Source organism: Nelumbo lutea, chromosome 1 (genome assembly GCF_056320005.1).
Source record: "Nelumbo lutea isolate HS-2025 chromosome 1, American lotus-T2T, whole genome shotgun sequence".
Lineage (NCBI taxonomy): Eukaryota > Viridiplantae > Streptophyta > Magnoliopsida > Proteales > Nelumbonaceae > Nelumbo > Nelumbo lutea.
In genome coordinates this window covers 175,325,542-175,343,511 of record NC_142684.1, presented here as the reverse complement: position 1 = coordinate 175,343,511, position 17,970 = coordinate 175,325,542, and the positions used below count along the sequence as shown (strand labels likewise).

General features: G+C 39.4%; 2 protein-coding genes and 1 pseudogene across 4 annotated transcripts; 2 read left to right on the top strand and 1 right to left on the bottom strand.

Annotated features, from left to right (window-relative positions):
* Positions 1–3,993: 3,993 nt before the first annotated feature.
* On the top strand, positions 3,994–5,963 carry LOC148879363 (syntaxin-111 pseudogene; annotated as a pseudogene).
* On the top strand, positions 5,449–8,523 carry LOC148879362 (cytochrome P450 family protein). Of its 3 annotated transcripts, none has more exons than XM_088960879.1 (3): positions 5,449–5,568; positions 5,904–6,132; positions 6,255–8,523. In XM_088960879.1, exon 3 carries the CDS (start codon positions 6,255–6,257, stop codon positions 8,133–8,135), a length of 1,881 nt encoding a protein of 626 aa, XP_088817005.1. In that variant the 5' UTR covers positions 5,449–5,568; positions 5,904–6,132; the 3' UTR covers positions 8,136–8,523. The 3 variants fall into 3 exon arrangements, with proteins under 3 accessions (XP_088817005.1, XP_088817004.1, XP_088817006.1); XM_088960880.1 differs by having other exon boundaries at positions 5,513–5,598; XM_088960878.1 differs by having other exon boundaries at positions 5,468–6,132.
* A 795-nt stretch (positions 8,524–9,318) lies between these two features.
* On the bottom strand, positions 9,319–14,358 carry LOC148879361 (subtilisin-like protease SBT5.4). Its single transcript, XM_088960877.1, has 10 exons — positions 14,217–14,358; positions 13,977–14,086; positions 13,757–13,854; positions 13,472–13,642; positions 12,673–12,784; positions 11,147–11,684; positions 10,694–11,037; positions 10,448–10,562; positions 10,137–10,347; positions 9,319–10,043 (listed from the first exon to the last, which is right to left on the bottom strand). The coding sequence occupies exons 1-10, from the start codon at positions 14,298–14,300 to the stop codon at positions 9,502–9,504; spliced, it is 2,325 nt and encodes a 774-aa protein (XP_088817003.1). The 5' UTR covers positions 14,301–14,358; the 3' UTR covers positions 9,319–9,501.
* Between the last annotated feature and the right edge of the window lie 3,612 nt (positions 14,359–17,970).

Here is a 17,970-nt window from a genome sequence, read left to right as displayed (position 1 = left end):
AAAGCAAAAGAGCTTGACAAAAAATCTGACTTACCACCATGGCATGAGTGACAGCACGACAGGCCACCTGGTCCAAAGGGAGATCGGTCCACGCCGCGACCTCCTTGGGGTAAATGGCCTCCCTACTCTTCTGAAGAGCATGGTTTGGTGACAACACACTCCTGAATTCCCCTTGGGCTCCCGAGCCTTAGGGCCCAGCTCGCGTATAAGCAGACCCAGAGTAAGCGGAAGCACCAGAGTAAGCGGGAGCACCAGAGTAAGCAGGAGCCCCCGTGTAAGTAGTCTCAGCACAAGGGGCCTCTGCTGCTTCTTGCATTGGAGGAGCCATCTCGGGCTCCCTGGGCAGATCCTCTGACGGGTAGTCTGGTACCTCAGGCTCCGCATCCCGGGGCAACTCGGCACGAGTTCATTTGGCGACTCGCTTCATCCTCTTCATGCCTTGAAACAAGTGCCCACCATGAGTCCTTTCTAAGTCCAACACACCTACAAAAAGAGTTCGGCATCAGAAAAAACAAAAGAACAGAGCAAAACAAAAAACCTCTGAGTAAGGAACCTACCCGAACTCAGGCCGACCGCAATGAGCTTGGCCTCCATCAGATACTGATGGCATCTTAGCCCAAGCCGCGCCCATTTCCGGAGGCCCTTCACCGTCTCTTTATCAAGCGTAACATCAGAGTCGGGGGCGACCATTCCCCACCCGGTCTGAAACGGCCACCCCAATACACTTCGCACCCCAAAGTAGTCTCGCTTCCACGTTGGGACCTTATTGGGAAGTTCATGTAAAAGCTTAAAACCTGGGCAAGGAGACAGGTAATATGCCCGCCTATGCCCGAGAAGGGGACCCACTTGCTTCTTAAGCATTAAAATGGAACAGAAGATCTCCAAGTCTAAAGGAAATCCTTGTTTGCAAAATAGGGAGATTGTCCCCACCAAGTTACGAATGGAGTTCGGGTGAAGCTGGCCAACAGTAACGCCTAAGTGGTTCATGACATCGACAAGGAGAGGGTGGAAAGGCAGGCGCAACCCTGTAGTGAGTTGCTCCCGGAATATCACGATCTCATTAGGACTGTGCTCCCAAGGGAAACTGCCCAAAGGTATGAAGTAGGTGTACTCCTCAAGCAGGTTAAGCTGGGTGATAAGGGATTGAAGACCCTCGAGCGTCATGGTCGAGGGCCCAAACTTGTCTAACATCCGACCTCGACGAGAAGTGAACGCCAAACTACCCGAGGCGACTCAGCCTACGGGCTCGAACTCTTCCTCAAGTTCTACCTCAGGTTCGCTAGGACCGTCGGGGGATGCAACTGGGTTCGTAGAACCTGCATCGGACCCCCTTGAAGAACTGTCTGAGCTATCCGCGCTAGACATCGGGAGGAGAAGATGGATTCCAGGAAAGTACTCACCCGGAAAAAGGCTTGAACAGACTATGAAAACTTGAACACGAGCTAGAATCTTGAGTGCGAACTAAAAGCTTGGACGCGAGCTCAAGAAGCAAAGTGCAGAAGTGACAAAGCGACTAGGGTCCCCCATTATTTATACCCACAGTAACCGAGAATCAATGACTTAGATCAAAGCCAATCCAACGGCCCGCAGTCACGCCGACTGCACGTCTCCTGAGACCGAGATGTGACTGGCCACACGTCTCTCGAAATTGAAAGCGCACGTCTCCTCACATTAAAAGTGGCAGTGACACGTTTTCAAATTTGAAAAGATGTCCGCTATCACATCCCCCAGCGGTGCACCTTTTGAAATAAAGTGTGCACTGTCATGTCTCCTAGCGGCGCGCTTTTTGAATTTTTGAAATAAGGTGCACGCTGTCACATCTGTCAACATTTGTAGGTAGGTCGGCGCGTTTCTTGTCTTTTGGGTGCTCGAGAAACCCAAAGAACCCTGACAACGCACCTCACAAATTCGAAGTACGGGACAAATCCACCCGCCACCTCGCGAACTATCCATGCCAAGGCAAGACCCTTAGCACGAGGAGTGGGGGGCAATTGATGAAGGAAGATTTGGCCCGACCTCGCAATCAATCAACACGTGGCAAAGGCAACAGCTTGGCACAACAGCGCGCTCAAGGCGCGAGCACTGAAGGGAGGAACCAGCAGTCCGAACTCCCTACCAGCAGTCTGAACTCCCTACCAGCAGTCCGAACTTCCTACTAGGAGCCCAAACTCCCTACTAGGAGCCCAAACTCCCTACAAGGAGCTCGAACTCCCTACTAGGAGCCCAAACTCCCTACAAGGAGCCCAAACTCCCTACAAGGAGCCTGAGCTCTCCCTTTGGCCCCAAGCCTCACACAAGGCAACGACCCGAACTGGTCCGCCTCATGGCAGTTCGAGACACTCCCCTATCCGAACTCAAGACTTCACCTCGCTCACCACTCCAGCACTTCGCCTCCAGGACGCCGAACTGAACAAACGTACCATACCTGACACCGAAGAGGTCCGTATCCAAGGGTGGCGCACCTGACTGACGGGATCTGATGCTTGATAGCCGCATTTCAACGGCCACTTGCCACCATCATCGCCAGTTGTAGAGATGACTCCAACAAAGAGAGCAATGGCGGTTCTGTCCAGCAGAGGGGATGACACCCGAACTAGCAGGAGCTCAGAGATAATCATACCCAACCTGACAGATGCTTAGAAGTGAGTGCACGAGGTGGTTATATAAGGCTCCTTACCCCCCAAGAACAAGGTATGTGAATTTTGCACCATCTGGTTTTATCTTGTCTTTGAGAGAATTCTAACTTGAGCTTTGGAACAATCTCATCGGGTTCCCCCCAAAGTTTCCTCATCTTCTCCGTTTCAGGTTCCCTGTAGCTCCGTTCAGAGGCAAGGTCATTGACAGCTAGGACCGACCGGATTGTGCACCATCACCAATGATCTTTGACCAATCAAAGCCCCCAATCTGAAATTTGATTTATTTATAAGGGTAAAATACAAAAATCTCTTCTAACGTTTTTTATAATCATAAAAACCTTCTTTATAGTTTTACTTTAGCAAAATTCTTCCCTGAATTTTTAAAAAATTTGACAAAAACCGCCCTTCCAGCAATGACCCAGACGGAAAATGTCAGCCCATGCATCAATTTATTCCAAATTTCCATTTTACCTTTTTGTAAATTAATTTGCATACATTTTTACTGAAATAACCCTGCCGACCTGTTATCTGTTATCCTCTTTACCTCTCCCGTCAACCTCTTTTATCCTCTGTCCTATCCCTGAATTCTATCGCCTAAAGAGGAGGAAAGCAGCAGCTCTTTTAATCTTTCATCTAACCCAAATGGAACACAACTCTTTGCTTTTCTCCTTGAACTTTCTTCATTGATTTCTTCCTCATCTTTCAATCTCCCATGAATACGTAATTTTGTGTTCAGTTATGTTTCTCCTATTTATTGCCCTACTTGACTAAGAAAAAAAATCTATTTATTGAAGCATAAAATTTAATGTATTTTGGAGGTATGGACCTATTGAATGATATAGTGTATTTTTCTTATAAAAAATCTTCAAACCAGCAGCTGTTTGTGTTAATGGAATGTTGTTTTCAGCACAGAATTAATTAATGTTCACCATCCATTGGCTTGGCTGCCTGGCATTGACAGCTCCAAGGTGATGCAAGATACTTATTGTGGAGAACAAGATGATATTGATCATCATTATTAGGTTCCTATAGCCAACCATCCACCATTACCAGTCAAGGAAGCTAATGGGAATGAGGGCTCATTCTCATGAGTTTTTTGTACATGGGTTTCTAAATCATAAAGCATATGGTGTGTTGTATATTTTTAGTCTCATAATTTTTTATATTCAAGTTTCCAAATCATTCTAAGTCATTTGTATATAGATTTCACTTCTAGGAAGGAAATTATTTTCAAAATTTGGTCCTTTAAATCGAAAAACATCTCATATAGCCATAATCTAATCTCCCAGCTGAAACATTCTCTCTTCCAAAGTTTTGTGATTCCAAGTTCCAACTGAGATAGAGAAAACAGAGCAAGATGAACAATTTGATAACAAAACCCTTCCTTAGCTATATGGATCTGAAGAAAGAAGCCATGAAAGATCTGGAAGCTAGCAACGTCGACTTAGAGTAGTGACAACGACGCAAAATCAAATAAACCATAGGAGGCCGAGATGGTGAAAGAGATTAGTTTCATGAGAGACATCCTTGGCCGACTACAACAAACCAATGAAAAGAGCAAGTGCCTCCACAAGCCGAAGGCTCTAAAAGCCCTGCAAACACGGACCAATGCCATGACAATGCTTAAAAGGTGAAAAGTATAAAGTCACAACTCGAGGATATGGACTGCACCAATGCTGCCAATAGGAGGCTCTCTGGATACAAAGAAGGGATGCCGATGAACCGCACAAGGGATAGCAGATGATGGTGGAGTATAAAGAGACAATGGACCATCGATATTTCATGATAACAAGGGAATACCCAGAGGAAGAGGTGATAGAGAGATTTATACAAGTGGGGTAAGAACGGGAGGAGAGGAATTACTATAGATGGCGGTGCGAGAGCACAGAAGGGAAAGGTTCTTGAGACGGAGTTGAAGATACAAGACACGCACGGCGCCGGGAATGAGGTTGAGGGCAAATATGATATTTTATAAATTAATTGAATGACGCTTAAAAGATAATTTTGTAAATGTTGACATTTTCCGTCTCGTTATTGGTTATTGACGGAAGGAAGATTTTTGTCTAAATTCTTTAAAAATTCAAAAGAAATTTTTGCTAAAATGAAATTATAAGGAAGATTTTTATGATTATCAAAAAAAACTTTAGGAGAAGGAAGGTTTTTGTATTTTACCTTATTTATAAATTATAAGTTTGTTAAATATCATGCCTTTTTCGGTATCATAGCCAAAAAGAACCTCCTTAACATTGGAATGAGTGAAGCTGAAACCGTATAAAGAAAAGTTTTAGAACGAAAATAAAGAGGCCGAGATCAACGGACTACGTTAGGCGATCATACCACCTGGGGCCCATAATCTATATGTACGGATCTCCGTGAAAGTTGAAACTTCACGGTCTCGATTTCTCCCATCATATAACTAGTGTAAGGACAGACATCCGCGTCATATAATGGCCTAGCAGAGATAATAAAAGACAAAGCTTCCATGATAATGATAGCGATAGGCTTGAGCAGGAATTTTCTACGTGACCGTCATATTTGTTTGCCATGTGAAGGAATGACGTAGTAAATCTGAACCGTCCATCAAAGTATAGAAGGATAGCCCTTCCTGTTAGCTTGCATCGGATTATCCCGCCCTATACACGTGGCGTCACGCTAATATATGCCATTCAACCACTCTACCCAAAATGCCATATAACGACATTCCCTTGTCGGTCATCCTCGAATCCCGTTTCGTTTCGTGTCGGTGTTAACGTGTGGCTTCCTCATCTTCGGTTTAATACTTTAATTTTAGATAATAATCAGTCATCATTCAACTACAGCGAGGTCATTTTGGTAAAATTAAAGATAAAAAGCATCCTCAGTGTTCGTCTTTGAATGGCTTTTCTTCCTTCTGGTTAGGACTCCAGCAGCCGAGCTACTTCACTCTTTTTCTGTGAGCAATGAAATTATAAAATATAAGTTGGTTGTTTTTTCTCCGTTACTTTTTCTTGTATTAAAAACTTTTTCTTTGAGTTAACAGTTTTTTTTGGAAAAATCGTATTTTAATCCTTTAATCTGCTCTGTCTTCTCATTGTTTTCTTTCACAGCTGGGAAGAAATAGAGTCCTCTTTTTTTTTTTTTTCCTAGAACGGTTTCTAAGATGATACATTGAATTGTTATTCTTTTTTTTTTTTTTTTGGTTTAGTACTGTTGTTAGACAAACTTATAAGTTTTAAAGCTTCGATGTTCTTAAGCTTTGGTCATTTTATCTTGAGACCTCATTTGCAGATTGCAGTTGCAGATCGTGCAGAGCTGCTAGAGAAGAGGGCGTTTCAGGGGGAAGGATAACTCTTTTTCATCAGAGCCCTATATCTGAAGAATTGGGTTTTCAAATAAGTGAAGTAAATCCGAGCTAACGGAGAATATAGCTATTTCCCTCTCTCAGTTCTTTACAAGGAGCTTGGATCTGTCGGTTCGAATATTTTAAAAAGTTTGCAGAAAGCTCAGATATTGAAAAGTAAGCTTGTTTCTCTGCAATTTCTCCCACGAGAATTGAGTTAATAATCAATGAACCAGAGGAACTGAAATGAGTCGATGAATTTTTATCCATTTTTTATTTATCTATCTTCTCTGTTTCAGATGCCGGAAAAAGGAGTAAACCCCGTCTTTCATCCGTGCGTTTTCTGGCCGAATGCGTGGTTACAGAAGCGTTTTCCGATTTTAACAGGGGCAGTCTTTCTAGGTATGTTGATCATTTGGAGCATTGGTGGATGTACGATCAGAGACCGCGTCAGTTTTTGGCGGAACCGGCAAGATTATTTGACCCTGAAACTTCAGGCCGCGTTTAATCATTCCCAAGACCATGACAATCTCACATATTTCAGCAACTCCCTCGTTCCGATTAATATCTCCCTCGGTCCTGTTAATCGGATGGACTCTCATACGAATCTGATCCATAAGGACCATGACATCTCCCAGTCACCTGCGAGCCCTCCTCAATCGGAAGTGGTTTCTCATCAAAATGTGACTGCCGTCTCCGATGAAAAACCTCACCAAAGTTTGACGCACTTGCCCACACTATCCAATTTTAGCTGGATTTCTGTCCATGTAGAACCAAACTTAACGTCGAATCTCCTCTCTAGATGGTTAGACCCTGGAGGCGAACCGTGTCGAGATTCACGAACGGTTGATATAAGAATCCCTGGTCTGGATGACCGAAAGCCGGTGGAATTGTCGGCTGGGAAGATCCATGAATTCGTTATCCAAGCGTTGGACCAGTCGGGCAAACCCCGTTGTTTGGGTGGGGACTATTTCGAAACAGACCTCTCTGGCGAGTCCTGGAAAACTCGACCTCCGGTGAGAGACTTGGGCAATGGCTCTTATTCTCTTTCTCTTCAAGTTCATCCGAATTTCACTGGCGAATACAACCTCACCGTCATTCTTCTCTTTCGACACTTCGAGGGACTCAAGTTCTCGCCGCAGCGGTTCGCCTATGATAGAGAGCTCCGACGAATTCCAGTCAAATTCTACAGAAGTAACGCTACGTTACCCCAAATACGGACTTGCCGGAAATCGGACTTTTCGAGGGACGTCTGGTCTGGCCGGTGGACGAGACATGGCAAGAACGACGACTGCAAGATTAGCAACGATGGTCGATACCGGTGCCTGAACCTCGATTTCCCTTGCCAGAAGCCCTGGTGTGAAGGGTCGTTGGGATCGCTCGAGAGTAATGGTTGGGTTTATTCGACCCACTGCGCCTTTCGGATCTTCATTGCAGATTCCGCGTGGAAATGCCTACAGAACCGATGGATATTCTTCTGGGGCGATTCGAATCATGTAGACACGATACGAAACCTCCTCAATTTCGTCTTCGACTTGCCCGAAATCAAAGCAGTCCCGAGACGATTCGACATGAATTTTACGAACCCAAGGAACAGAATGCAGACGGTTCGCATCACGAGTATCTTCAACGGGCACTGGAACGAAACTCAGAATTATGAGGGCCTGAATTCGCTCCAAGACGAGGAGTATCGGAATTTGTTAAAGCGGTACTTCTCGGAAGAGACGGTGCCGGATACGATTGTTATGAATTCGGGGCTCCACGACGGCGTCCACTGGAAGAACGTAAGAAGGTTTACGCAAGGAGCAGAGTACGCAGCGAGGTTTTGGAAGGACGTAATCGAGTCGGTGAAGGGAAGAGGGAAGCGTGCACCGGAAGTCGTGTACAGAACGACGATCGCGACGGGAGGGTATGCGAGGGTGCTAGCCTTCAACCCGAGTAAGATGGAGGTATTCAATGGGGTGTTATTGGAGAAAATGAAAGGTGCAGGGATCGTATCGGGGGTGATTGACGATTTCGATGTGACGTTCCCGTGGCACTACGATAACCGGTGCAACGACGGTGTGCACTATGGGAGGGCGCCGGCGAAGCTCAAGTGGAGGGACGGAGAGATAGGGCACCAGTACTTCGTTGATCTCATGCTGTGTCACGTGATATTGAACGCCCTGTGCGCACGATAGATGGTAGCCGATTTTTTTATTTTTTTTGAATGTTGAGAGATTGCTCCAACTCAAGGCACAAAGACAAAGGAGTTGAGACTGCAACGAGACACGCACGACGTTAAGAGGAAGGAGAACTATGGTCTATGGGAGAGGGACCGATTATTCTTTATTGGTTAATTATTTTTTGTTGGGGGGAGGGGGTGGGCAATTCTTTATTGGTTAATTAATTGGCACTTCAATTATCATGTGATGTTAGGCTGTTACTTAGCTTGTCTGTAGCTAGATGTCGTTAGGGTCGTAGTTAATACAGTTTTAGAGCTGAAGCAAGAATGAAAGTGGGTGGAAACCCACCTATGAAGAGATGTATTTATCACGTAAGTTACACGAACACTCGCTTGATTTTCAATACCTTCAGTCTATTGAAAAAGTTTAGAAAGACTTTTGATACAGTTGTTAGGGTATATATGAAGTATTCTTTGAACGTGCTTGCCTACATTGGTGGCAGCGGGATTTGATCTTATCTGATCTGAGTCTGGGCTACAACCAGCCGGAGATTCCACTGAGCCAATAAGGATCCACCTCTAACTTCAATGTTAATTAAATTGGGTGTATAGTTATGAGGTTCTCCTTTATGCTTCCGACTCTAACTTCCAAGAGGCTTTAAATGTAGAAACCAGATGAGAATCCTCTGCTGCTTGTATTATTATTTTTTTTTCTCACACTTGCAAGTAGATTAGTTTGATTTATAGGTTTAAGGCTTTGTGACAGAGAGATGTATAGACACTAAGATAGTCTCTGTCCATCCCCAAGTTATTTTCTGTTTTGACTATTGGACCTGAGCAGCATGTGGTAATAAGGATCCAGTCTCTGTCCATGCTATGACCCATTTGAGCTTCTCTTAATAACCTATGCATGTAATTAGGTGTAAGTGACACAATTCAACACCGCTACTTCCATCCGTAGTCCTGTTTTGGAGCGAAAGCCAAACAATGATAGTGGGTCTATGAGACTGGATATTAACAGATCGAGCAGGACAAGGCCCAAACTTTATTTTTGGGTTCAAGATGGGCCGAGGCAGGACAAGGCCCATTCGTACTACTTTGTCTAGAGGTCCCTGGCCGACCCAATACCCATACGTTTTTACCAGCACCGTTTACATAAAAGGGAGAACTCCTTTTCTACCAAAAAAGGAACACTTGTATTTGCAAAATGATTTTTTTTTATTCTCTGCAAACTTTTAATATTAATAACCTATTAGTTAAAAAAAAAAAAAAGAAATCCTTCTATAAAAATTGGGATTCTATAAAAAAATTAAAAAAGACCCCAAGCAACCATATTTATATAAAACAGCCTATATATAACAGAGCAACCAGCAGCCTACGACCTATTCAGTTTTGGCCTTAACCACAATTGGACTTCTCACGTAATGCAGACCGTCTGACCATATAAACTGACCAAACACATAATCCATAGCCGCATCAGCTTTGTTGGTCTTCAGAGTTAGCCTAAATGTTTTCTCTTCTCCCATCTTCTCGAATTTCAGACTCGCTGGCTCCACGGATACTGAAATTCCGGTTGGTGCATCAACACTAGCCGTGTATGTTCCCGGAGTACCAACGTTCTTAAGTGTTCGAGTCACGGTGGCGGAGCCGGAGAGACTGGGCACAGTGATGGAAGGGTAGTTGAAGTCCATGAGAGTGACGGATTTGGGGCATGTATAAGGCTTATCCGAGAAAGTTTCGATTTGGGTCTGGTTGTAGCCCAGGGCGCATAGGAAATCCAGGTAGTCCTTCACAGTCAAGTCATAGACCAACCCAGGATCCATGGCACGGTTTGGTTGGACATGACCCGCACCGTAACTGAATGGGGTTGCTTCGACGTGTGACGAATTAAGGATTTGTTCCCCTATGTTGTCTCTTGTTCCAGCTGTAGATGAAAGATCATAAAGCTTCAGAACAGCGTTTCATCGAGATATCAATACAAAGGTAACTCGCATATATAGAAGAAACCAAATCTCACCGGTTGTCATGATGGCCGATTTAACTGCAGCGGGGCTCCAATCTGGGTGGAGTGTTTTGAGGAGGCCGGCAATGCCGGAAACATGAGGACATGACATCGATGTGCCAGACATTATGTTGAATGGAACGATGCGCTTGTCGTTCTCACTTGCGGCTCCCTGTGCTTCGGTGAAGGCAGCTATGATATTCACCCCAGGTGCAGTAATATCAGGCTGAACACCAGCAATTAATTAGTACGTAAAATATATAACATTAAGCAAAAAAATAATAAAATAAAACGAAATTTGAGTTGTGGGTATATATAGAATGAACCTTGAGGATCTCTGGTGTAACAAGATTGGGTCCCTTGGAAGAGAAAGAGGCCATGAAAGGAGCCGGCTTGACACCCAACAGAGTTGTGCCATGTGTAAGATAAGCCACAGGAGACCTGTAAAAAGAATTCGTTAACGTGCCTGTTTGATTCCTATCAAGAAAAGAAAACCCATGCACGACATGACAATATAAAGTACAACGTAACGCTACTAAGTAAGAGATATAGCTAGCTAGGAACGTACGTACTTGGTAGAATTGATATAAGCGAAGACGGCAAGACCATCAGTGTAGGTGATATGCGAAGCAGGGAGGACGTGAGCATCGGCAATAATTTCATTTGCCGTGGTTACATCGTTGGCAAGAATCATGCCCACAGCACCGGCCCGGGCAGCCTGCTCTCCCTTGTCAATTCTAGCTGTCTCGCCTCGGAGGCAGGTCAAGATTTTACCCCTCACCTCCTCTGTGTCCAGCGCTCCGGCCTTGCACAGGAGAGCATCATTTGTTGATGCATTAGCTGCTTTGGCATCACCGGCGCTTATCAGAGGATAGAACTCTTTCACCGGCAACCCATTTGTTGAAAGACTCTCTCCCTGGAGTGCAAGTGCAAAATAGTGTGATAACAATGCAAAAAGAGTAATTAAGATTCTAATATTCAATTGATCATCACTAAATTAACGATGGACAAGTACGTAGGCATACTTTAAAGTAGAGCTTATTGCCGAGAACAACGTAAGATGCGAACTCCCGATCGATGGTGCTCGCTCCCACCGTAATCATCCATGGCGAAACATTGGAGACAGAACCATCAGTCGGTCCTGAATTGCCGGCAGAGCAAACTACGACTATCCCCTTCTTAACGGCATGAAATGCTCCAATTGACAGACCATCTTCAAAATAATAATCAGGAGAGCCACCAAGCGAGATGGATAGGACATCAACGCCGTCGTGGATGGCGGCATCGAAGGCAGCCATGATATCAGCATCGAAGCACTCACCACTGTCACCGACTGGAGGCCAGCATACCTTGTAAGCAGCCACTCGGGCCCTAGGGGAGCCACCCTTTGCTATTCCTTGGCCGTAACCAAAGATGCCGGCACCGGGAACAAAGTTGCCGCCGGCCGTGGAAAGGGTGTGTGATCCATGCCCTTCATTGTCGCGTGCGGTGTCATAGGAAGAGTCCAGAGGACCCACGTAGGAGGAGTACCCTTTGTTGAAATACCTTGCTCCGATTAGCTTCCTGGAAAGGATAATTGATAATGATACATCATTGGAGATTGGTAAGCAGAGTGAAAAATGAGCACATATAATTAAACCTTATATGAGCTGACCAATTAATGGTCCAAAGCATATAGATCCGAACCACAAAAGGTTATGCCAACCGATGGTCCAGGCCTCTAGAGGGATGAGCTGGATGGCTGGACCTCTTTCATGACAATAATAGAGATGATTTTGGGTCGGGTCCGATTCTGAGAGCATCAATGGACAAAATGGTTGAAGTGTTAGATGGATGGTGCTTCTGAATTGCGGTATTATTGCATACGAGAGAGATCTAGAGGAGCGAGATCAGACGGATGAGCTGTTGCTCTCAAGCCTCTTAGGATGTGTTTCATCTCATTGGGTATAGTGGTGGCCTAACAAGGTCAAAGTCACTTGGTTTTCTCTGGTAGTTTGATACAGGAAAAAAAGGTTTAATGTATGTATTAATGGAAGGTCTACATTAAAATGGTATGTGTTTCGTGTTTCTTCCACACCATGGCCAACTATGAAAGGAGATGGAATATACAACTTTTCAAACATTTTGTGGGGAGGGATGGGATGAGGATTGGAATTTAAAAGAGTCCAACAGAATTTGGACAAAGCAATCCTGTACTATCAAGGAATATTGCTTTTTTTCTTTGTCTTCTTTTCAAGGTGGTCCTCCTCTTTCTACTGTTTCGGACTCTATGATCCCTGAATAATCAACTCTTATCGACTCAAACCACCTTTGATAATATTGGTTATTTCTCCATTACAAGTTGATAATTAGATGCTCCTAAATTTGTGGGGTTGCTCTTGATTTAAAGCGTGACTAACTAAAATTAGTCGAAAGTTGATATCAAAATCCAGGAACCTTGCCAAAGTTAGCATTATTTTCTTATTGGATGTAACGAGATAAAATTTATTGAAGATATGAAAAAAAAACTACTTATTAGAAAAGATCATCTGTAAGTAGGAAAAGAGTAGACCTGTTGCAGACGAATGTGTCATTGCTACCACCCTTCTGACAAATTCCTTTCCACTTTGAGGGAATGGGTCCATATCCATCGTCGCTAAAGCTCTTTGATTCAGGCCACACACCTATATCAGATTCCACATTCAAAGAAAGCTAAAAAGAATGACGAATGTCAAATATCATGGCAATTGACAAAGAACAATCTAGCGCCCAATTGACCTCTACTATATATAAATATAAAAGGAATTGAATGAACGAATGAATGTTAAAGATTCATGGATTCATTGATACCTATAATCGACCCTTCTAAAATGCAGGGCCATTAATATATTGACCAAACAAAATGTAAGTGGTCAAGAAGATTTGAATTAGACACCCACATCAATTAAGTTAAATTAGATATATACAAACGATTAATTTATGGTTGAGTTAATGCTTTTTGTTACCAAAAAGACTTCAAAGTTTCAAGGCTTTGTCATGGTTTATATGCATGCATGGTCAAATCGTCAACTAGTAGTTGAAAATTTAACTAACTAAAAGCATGAAATCTTAGTAAAGACAAGAAAGTTTAAATCTTGGGTTCTTTTGGATGTTTAATCAATGGCCAATGCATGAAAGTCTCTGAAAATTAAAACAAAAAGTTAATCAAAGCTGCATGCTTTTGTTAAAAAATTAAAAGGAGATAATACTGATGTAGCAGAAAGGTGTTGGGTTGCCTTAATAAGAAAATTAGACCAAGTGAAAATACTGAATATAATCGATGCGCAAATTTGGTCAACATGGATACATAGGGGAATATCAAAAACAGTTACCAGAGTCGAGGTTTCCTATGATTGTATCTTCTCCAAATCTGGCCTTGAACCAAAGTGATGATCCTGATGGATCTACGCCATTAATCCTCCCCAGACCAAGAAAATCCCACGACCTGGTTGTGTGTAATTTCCTTCCTTGATTCAAGAAAACCGATACAACTCTCGGATGTTCTTCATTGGAAAACAAAGCACAGCGAGTAAGAGATGTGAAGATAAGATCTAAAACAAACGAGCATATATAGGAATAGGAGTATAGACTATAGATGCATGGTAAATATTTCTTACTTGCGATCTCGGCTGCTTCTTCTTCTTCGAGTGTAGCAGCAAAACCATTAATATGTTTTGTATATGAGTAAAAAATAGCTGCTTTGGCCTTCTCTTTGCTGTGTTTAAAAGAGAGATCAGGATAAAACTATCAACTTCAAACTTCAAAGGAAAGAGGAAAAAGAATAGTATGTCTAGCTACCAGATGGACGACCGATATATGAAAACTTGAAGTATATACCTTCCCAAGAATGATCCGAGGAACTCGTAATGAGAATCTGTTACTCGATCGAAATCAGTGGATGAAGGTTCTGAGACATGGGAATGTCCTCCCAGATATACCACATAAGACTGTACGAGAAAAAAGAAAGGAGTTGAGAGTGAATATAAAAGAGCTAGCTACTCGAATTCTAAACCAAATATATATAAAAGAGAACTGTAGAACATATAAAAGAGAACTGTAGAACTACATAATGTTTGCCTTTTTGCCAGCATAAGTGGGTGTTTGCAAGAGAGAAAAGAGGACGACAGATAGAAGGAAAAAAGGAAGCCTGGAAGTCGCCATTGATTAGTTAATCGCTGTGTTTCCCTTACTTGGAGAGAAGCGTAAATTGACGTACCCTCCTTTCGACTGTGAAGGGGTATATATAATCGTGGAAAATCTTTTTAAGTTGTAGAAGAATTCTATATTCTCTTATATTCTTAAAGCGGAATTATTTGCTAAAGAATTCTACTCTCGTAAGAGTTCACTTTTGCCACGACACTGTCGTAGCGAGCGCTAAAACAGGAAATCATGGTTTTGTATCTACTCCAGTCTCCACGAAGAAGTCACTCCATCTGATTCAATGTAGGGTCATGAAAGCAAATCAATGGCTTCGATTTACTTGTTTCAGCGTAGGGCTACGACACTGTCGTAGAAAATGTGGGTTGCATTCCTTAAAGGGAGTTGTACTCACTCCGTCACTCGTTGTCAACTGCTCTACGCCAATATTTTTTCCGTCTTTTCCATTGGTTTTTTTTTTTTTTTTTTTTTACTTTTCTTTCGTTATTTTTATTATTAGCGGGAGACCCGTATCATGTACGGAATTTATTAAACAAAAGATAAATAATAAAAGAGTCATTTACTAAAACACTCACCCTTATAATTTCATGGATTTATTAAAATCTACCCTATAGTTAGCATTTTACTAAAACATCACTTATAAAATCTTACATTAGATGATAATGAAAAATAAATACTAATGTTCATTTAAATAAATTTAATCAAAAGAAGATAGAAATAAAAATACCTTTCTTGCCTTAATAAGACACGAGCAACCACTCTATTGGCTATTTTGGCCAATTTTGTGTTTTATATAAAAAAGTGTTAAGGATATTTTTGGAATAGAAAATCATGGACGTAATGGCAAACTAAACAATCATTAATGAAATGTTGACTAAGTAAATAAGTTGTAAAATATATAATATGTTTTAGTAAAATGAAAACTATATGGTAGGTTTAAATAAATATATAAAACTATAAGGTGTTTTCTAGTAAATGACCCAAATAGAAATACATACGAGTATACAATTGTTTTATATTTTCAACTTTTTAAATAATTAATAATTAATGTTTTATATATTACTTTTAATAATTTTTTATAATACAAAAATAACAATAATTAATTTCATTTAGGTTTATTCATCAAACTTATGAAACCTACCAACCTAATCAACTCAACCCGAGTTAGTCAGTTTTCTAGTATTTTAGGTCGGCTATGGTTAAAAAATTTTCCAATTCGACCAAATTGGATCAGTTTCACATTAGTCATTTGTAAACCAACCAAAATCGAACGACCTAACCAAGGATATATATTAATATTTTATATTTTAAATATAATTTTTAATATGAAAAGTGAGAAATTTCCCATATTTCTTAGTCTAAAATGTTTTATTTCATAAATCTACTTTTTAAATTTATTTTCTAATAATTGCATTGTAATTTTTAAAACTAAATTTAATTATTCAGTTAAAATCTTTTGAACCGAATGACCTTTTGTGAAAACCGACCTAAATTGATACAACTTGAGTGGATCAGTTTTCACAAAAGGTCAGTTAGATTCAGCTAACCAACTCCCTAACTTGGTTGGCCAAATAGCCTACGGCAGGACCGAACCAACTCATGAACGCTCATAATTTTAGCTAAATTAATAGTCTTATCTTCGATAAATAATAATAGTTTAATCTCCAATAATTATCGAAAATTTATAGCAAAAATACATAATTATTGAAAATATATTGGTAATGAAAAAATACAATAAGTACTAAAAATATATTAACTTAGTCAATAAATAGTACAATCTCAAATAATAGTTTAATATCTAAACTATTTAGAATACAAAAATACATAATTTTTTGTTATTTAAAATATTTAGTTATATAAATACTTAAATAATATATGAAATATTTAATTTTTAAAATATTAAATTTTTATTGAATTTAATTAACAATAAAATCTTAATTTATACTATTATTACATAATTTCATTATTAATTTTGTAATATATTAAATTCTTATTAATTTGAATATTATGTTATAATTATTTTTCTACTTTGAAGAAATTTTTTGAATTTATTACATAATTTCGTTATTTTAACTTTTAAAATATAGTTATGATAAATATTTAAATAATCTATAAAATATTTAAAATTTTTGTTATTTGAATTTTATTTATTTAAATATATTACATATTATTAAATATTTAAAAAACATTTAAATTGATAAGAAGGAAAAACATAATTTAAATTGTTAGTACATAATTTCGTGATATATTTTATAAAAATATAAAATTATTTTTTTGTGTTTGTAATAAATATTTCAAAACTATTATATAATTCTGTTAGAATATTTAAATAATTCTTAACTTTTTTAATCCAAACTTTCTTTAGATAGATATAGATAGTAGTAGGGGAGAGGATAAATAGGAATTATAGATAATTTAGGTGAGAAACTCTCTACTAAATTAAAGATCATTTTGGAGATAAATAGGAATTAGAGATAATTTAGAAGATAAATAGGAATTAAAGATAATTTTGGAGAAAATGGGGGAGGTAATTTAGGAGAAATTTTAGGAGAATATATTATTTAGGTTATTGGAAATTGCATCTCATTGGTTGTTTCAAAAATGACATGGAATAAAAAATAAAAAATTCAAAAAAAGGAGAAAATTTCTTGACCGCTTTGTTTTAATATATATTTATAGATTTATTATTGAGAGAAGATATCCCTCTAACATTCAAGTATTTACTTTGACAGAATTCTAATGACCATTTTCATCCTATTTCGATTATGTTGTAAAAGGAAGCTAACTATTAGAACTAGAATACGTATTTGATACGATTTTCGTAACTATCGGATTCTAATCAGGGTGTATTTGAATCTGATCCGAAACAATATTTTAGGTTTGATCCAAAGATTCAATTGGATCTTATAAATATCGATTTGAATTTGTATCTGATTAATATGTCAGATATTTGAATCTGATCCAATTTGAATTAATTTTTAAAAAAATAATAAAATATTAAAAGGAAAAGAAAATATAACTTCCTAAATAAAGAAAAACAAAAATATAAGTAATTTTTAACTATTTTCATCAATATATATTTATATATACATTTTTTGTAAAAAATAAATAATATAAAAATTTTATAAAAAATAACATATTTGTGAATAAATAAATAACATATATGTATATATTATATATATTATATATAAATAAATACATACATAACATATATATCAGGTCGAATAAGTGTTGATCCGAATTCAATTCAATCTAATCCAAAAATCCGAAACAGTTCGGGTCCTCACATGGTTTCTGCCTGTAATAGATTCGTCAACAGAACATCTCTCTCTTCCCTCAAATCTGCCATTAAATCGAAAGTTTGAGCACCTACGTCCAATGAAACTGCAGCTTTGACATCTTCAAGAGTCTTTCTTTCCAATTGTTCCACTTCTAAATCACCTCTTATTTATTAGCAGGTCTACAGCCAAACTTAATTGGATCTGCACAATCTTTGTTGCCTCTCCACAAGGTATAGTAACTTAATTATTTACAATAACAACAAATTAATGTAAATTATTTATTTTGTAAGTTTAAATTATTTACTATTAATCAAAGTAAATGTAATTATAGTAAATTAATGTAATTATGGTAAATTACATTATTTTTAATTAAAAGTAAACTATTTGTTGTT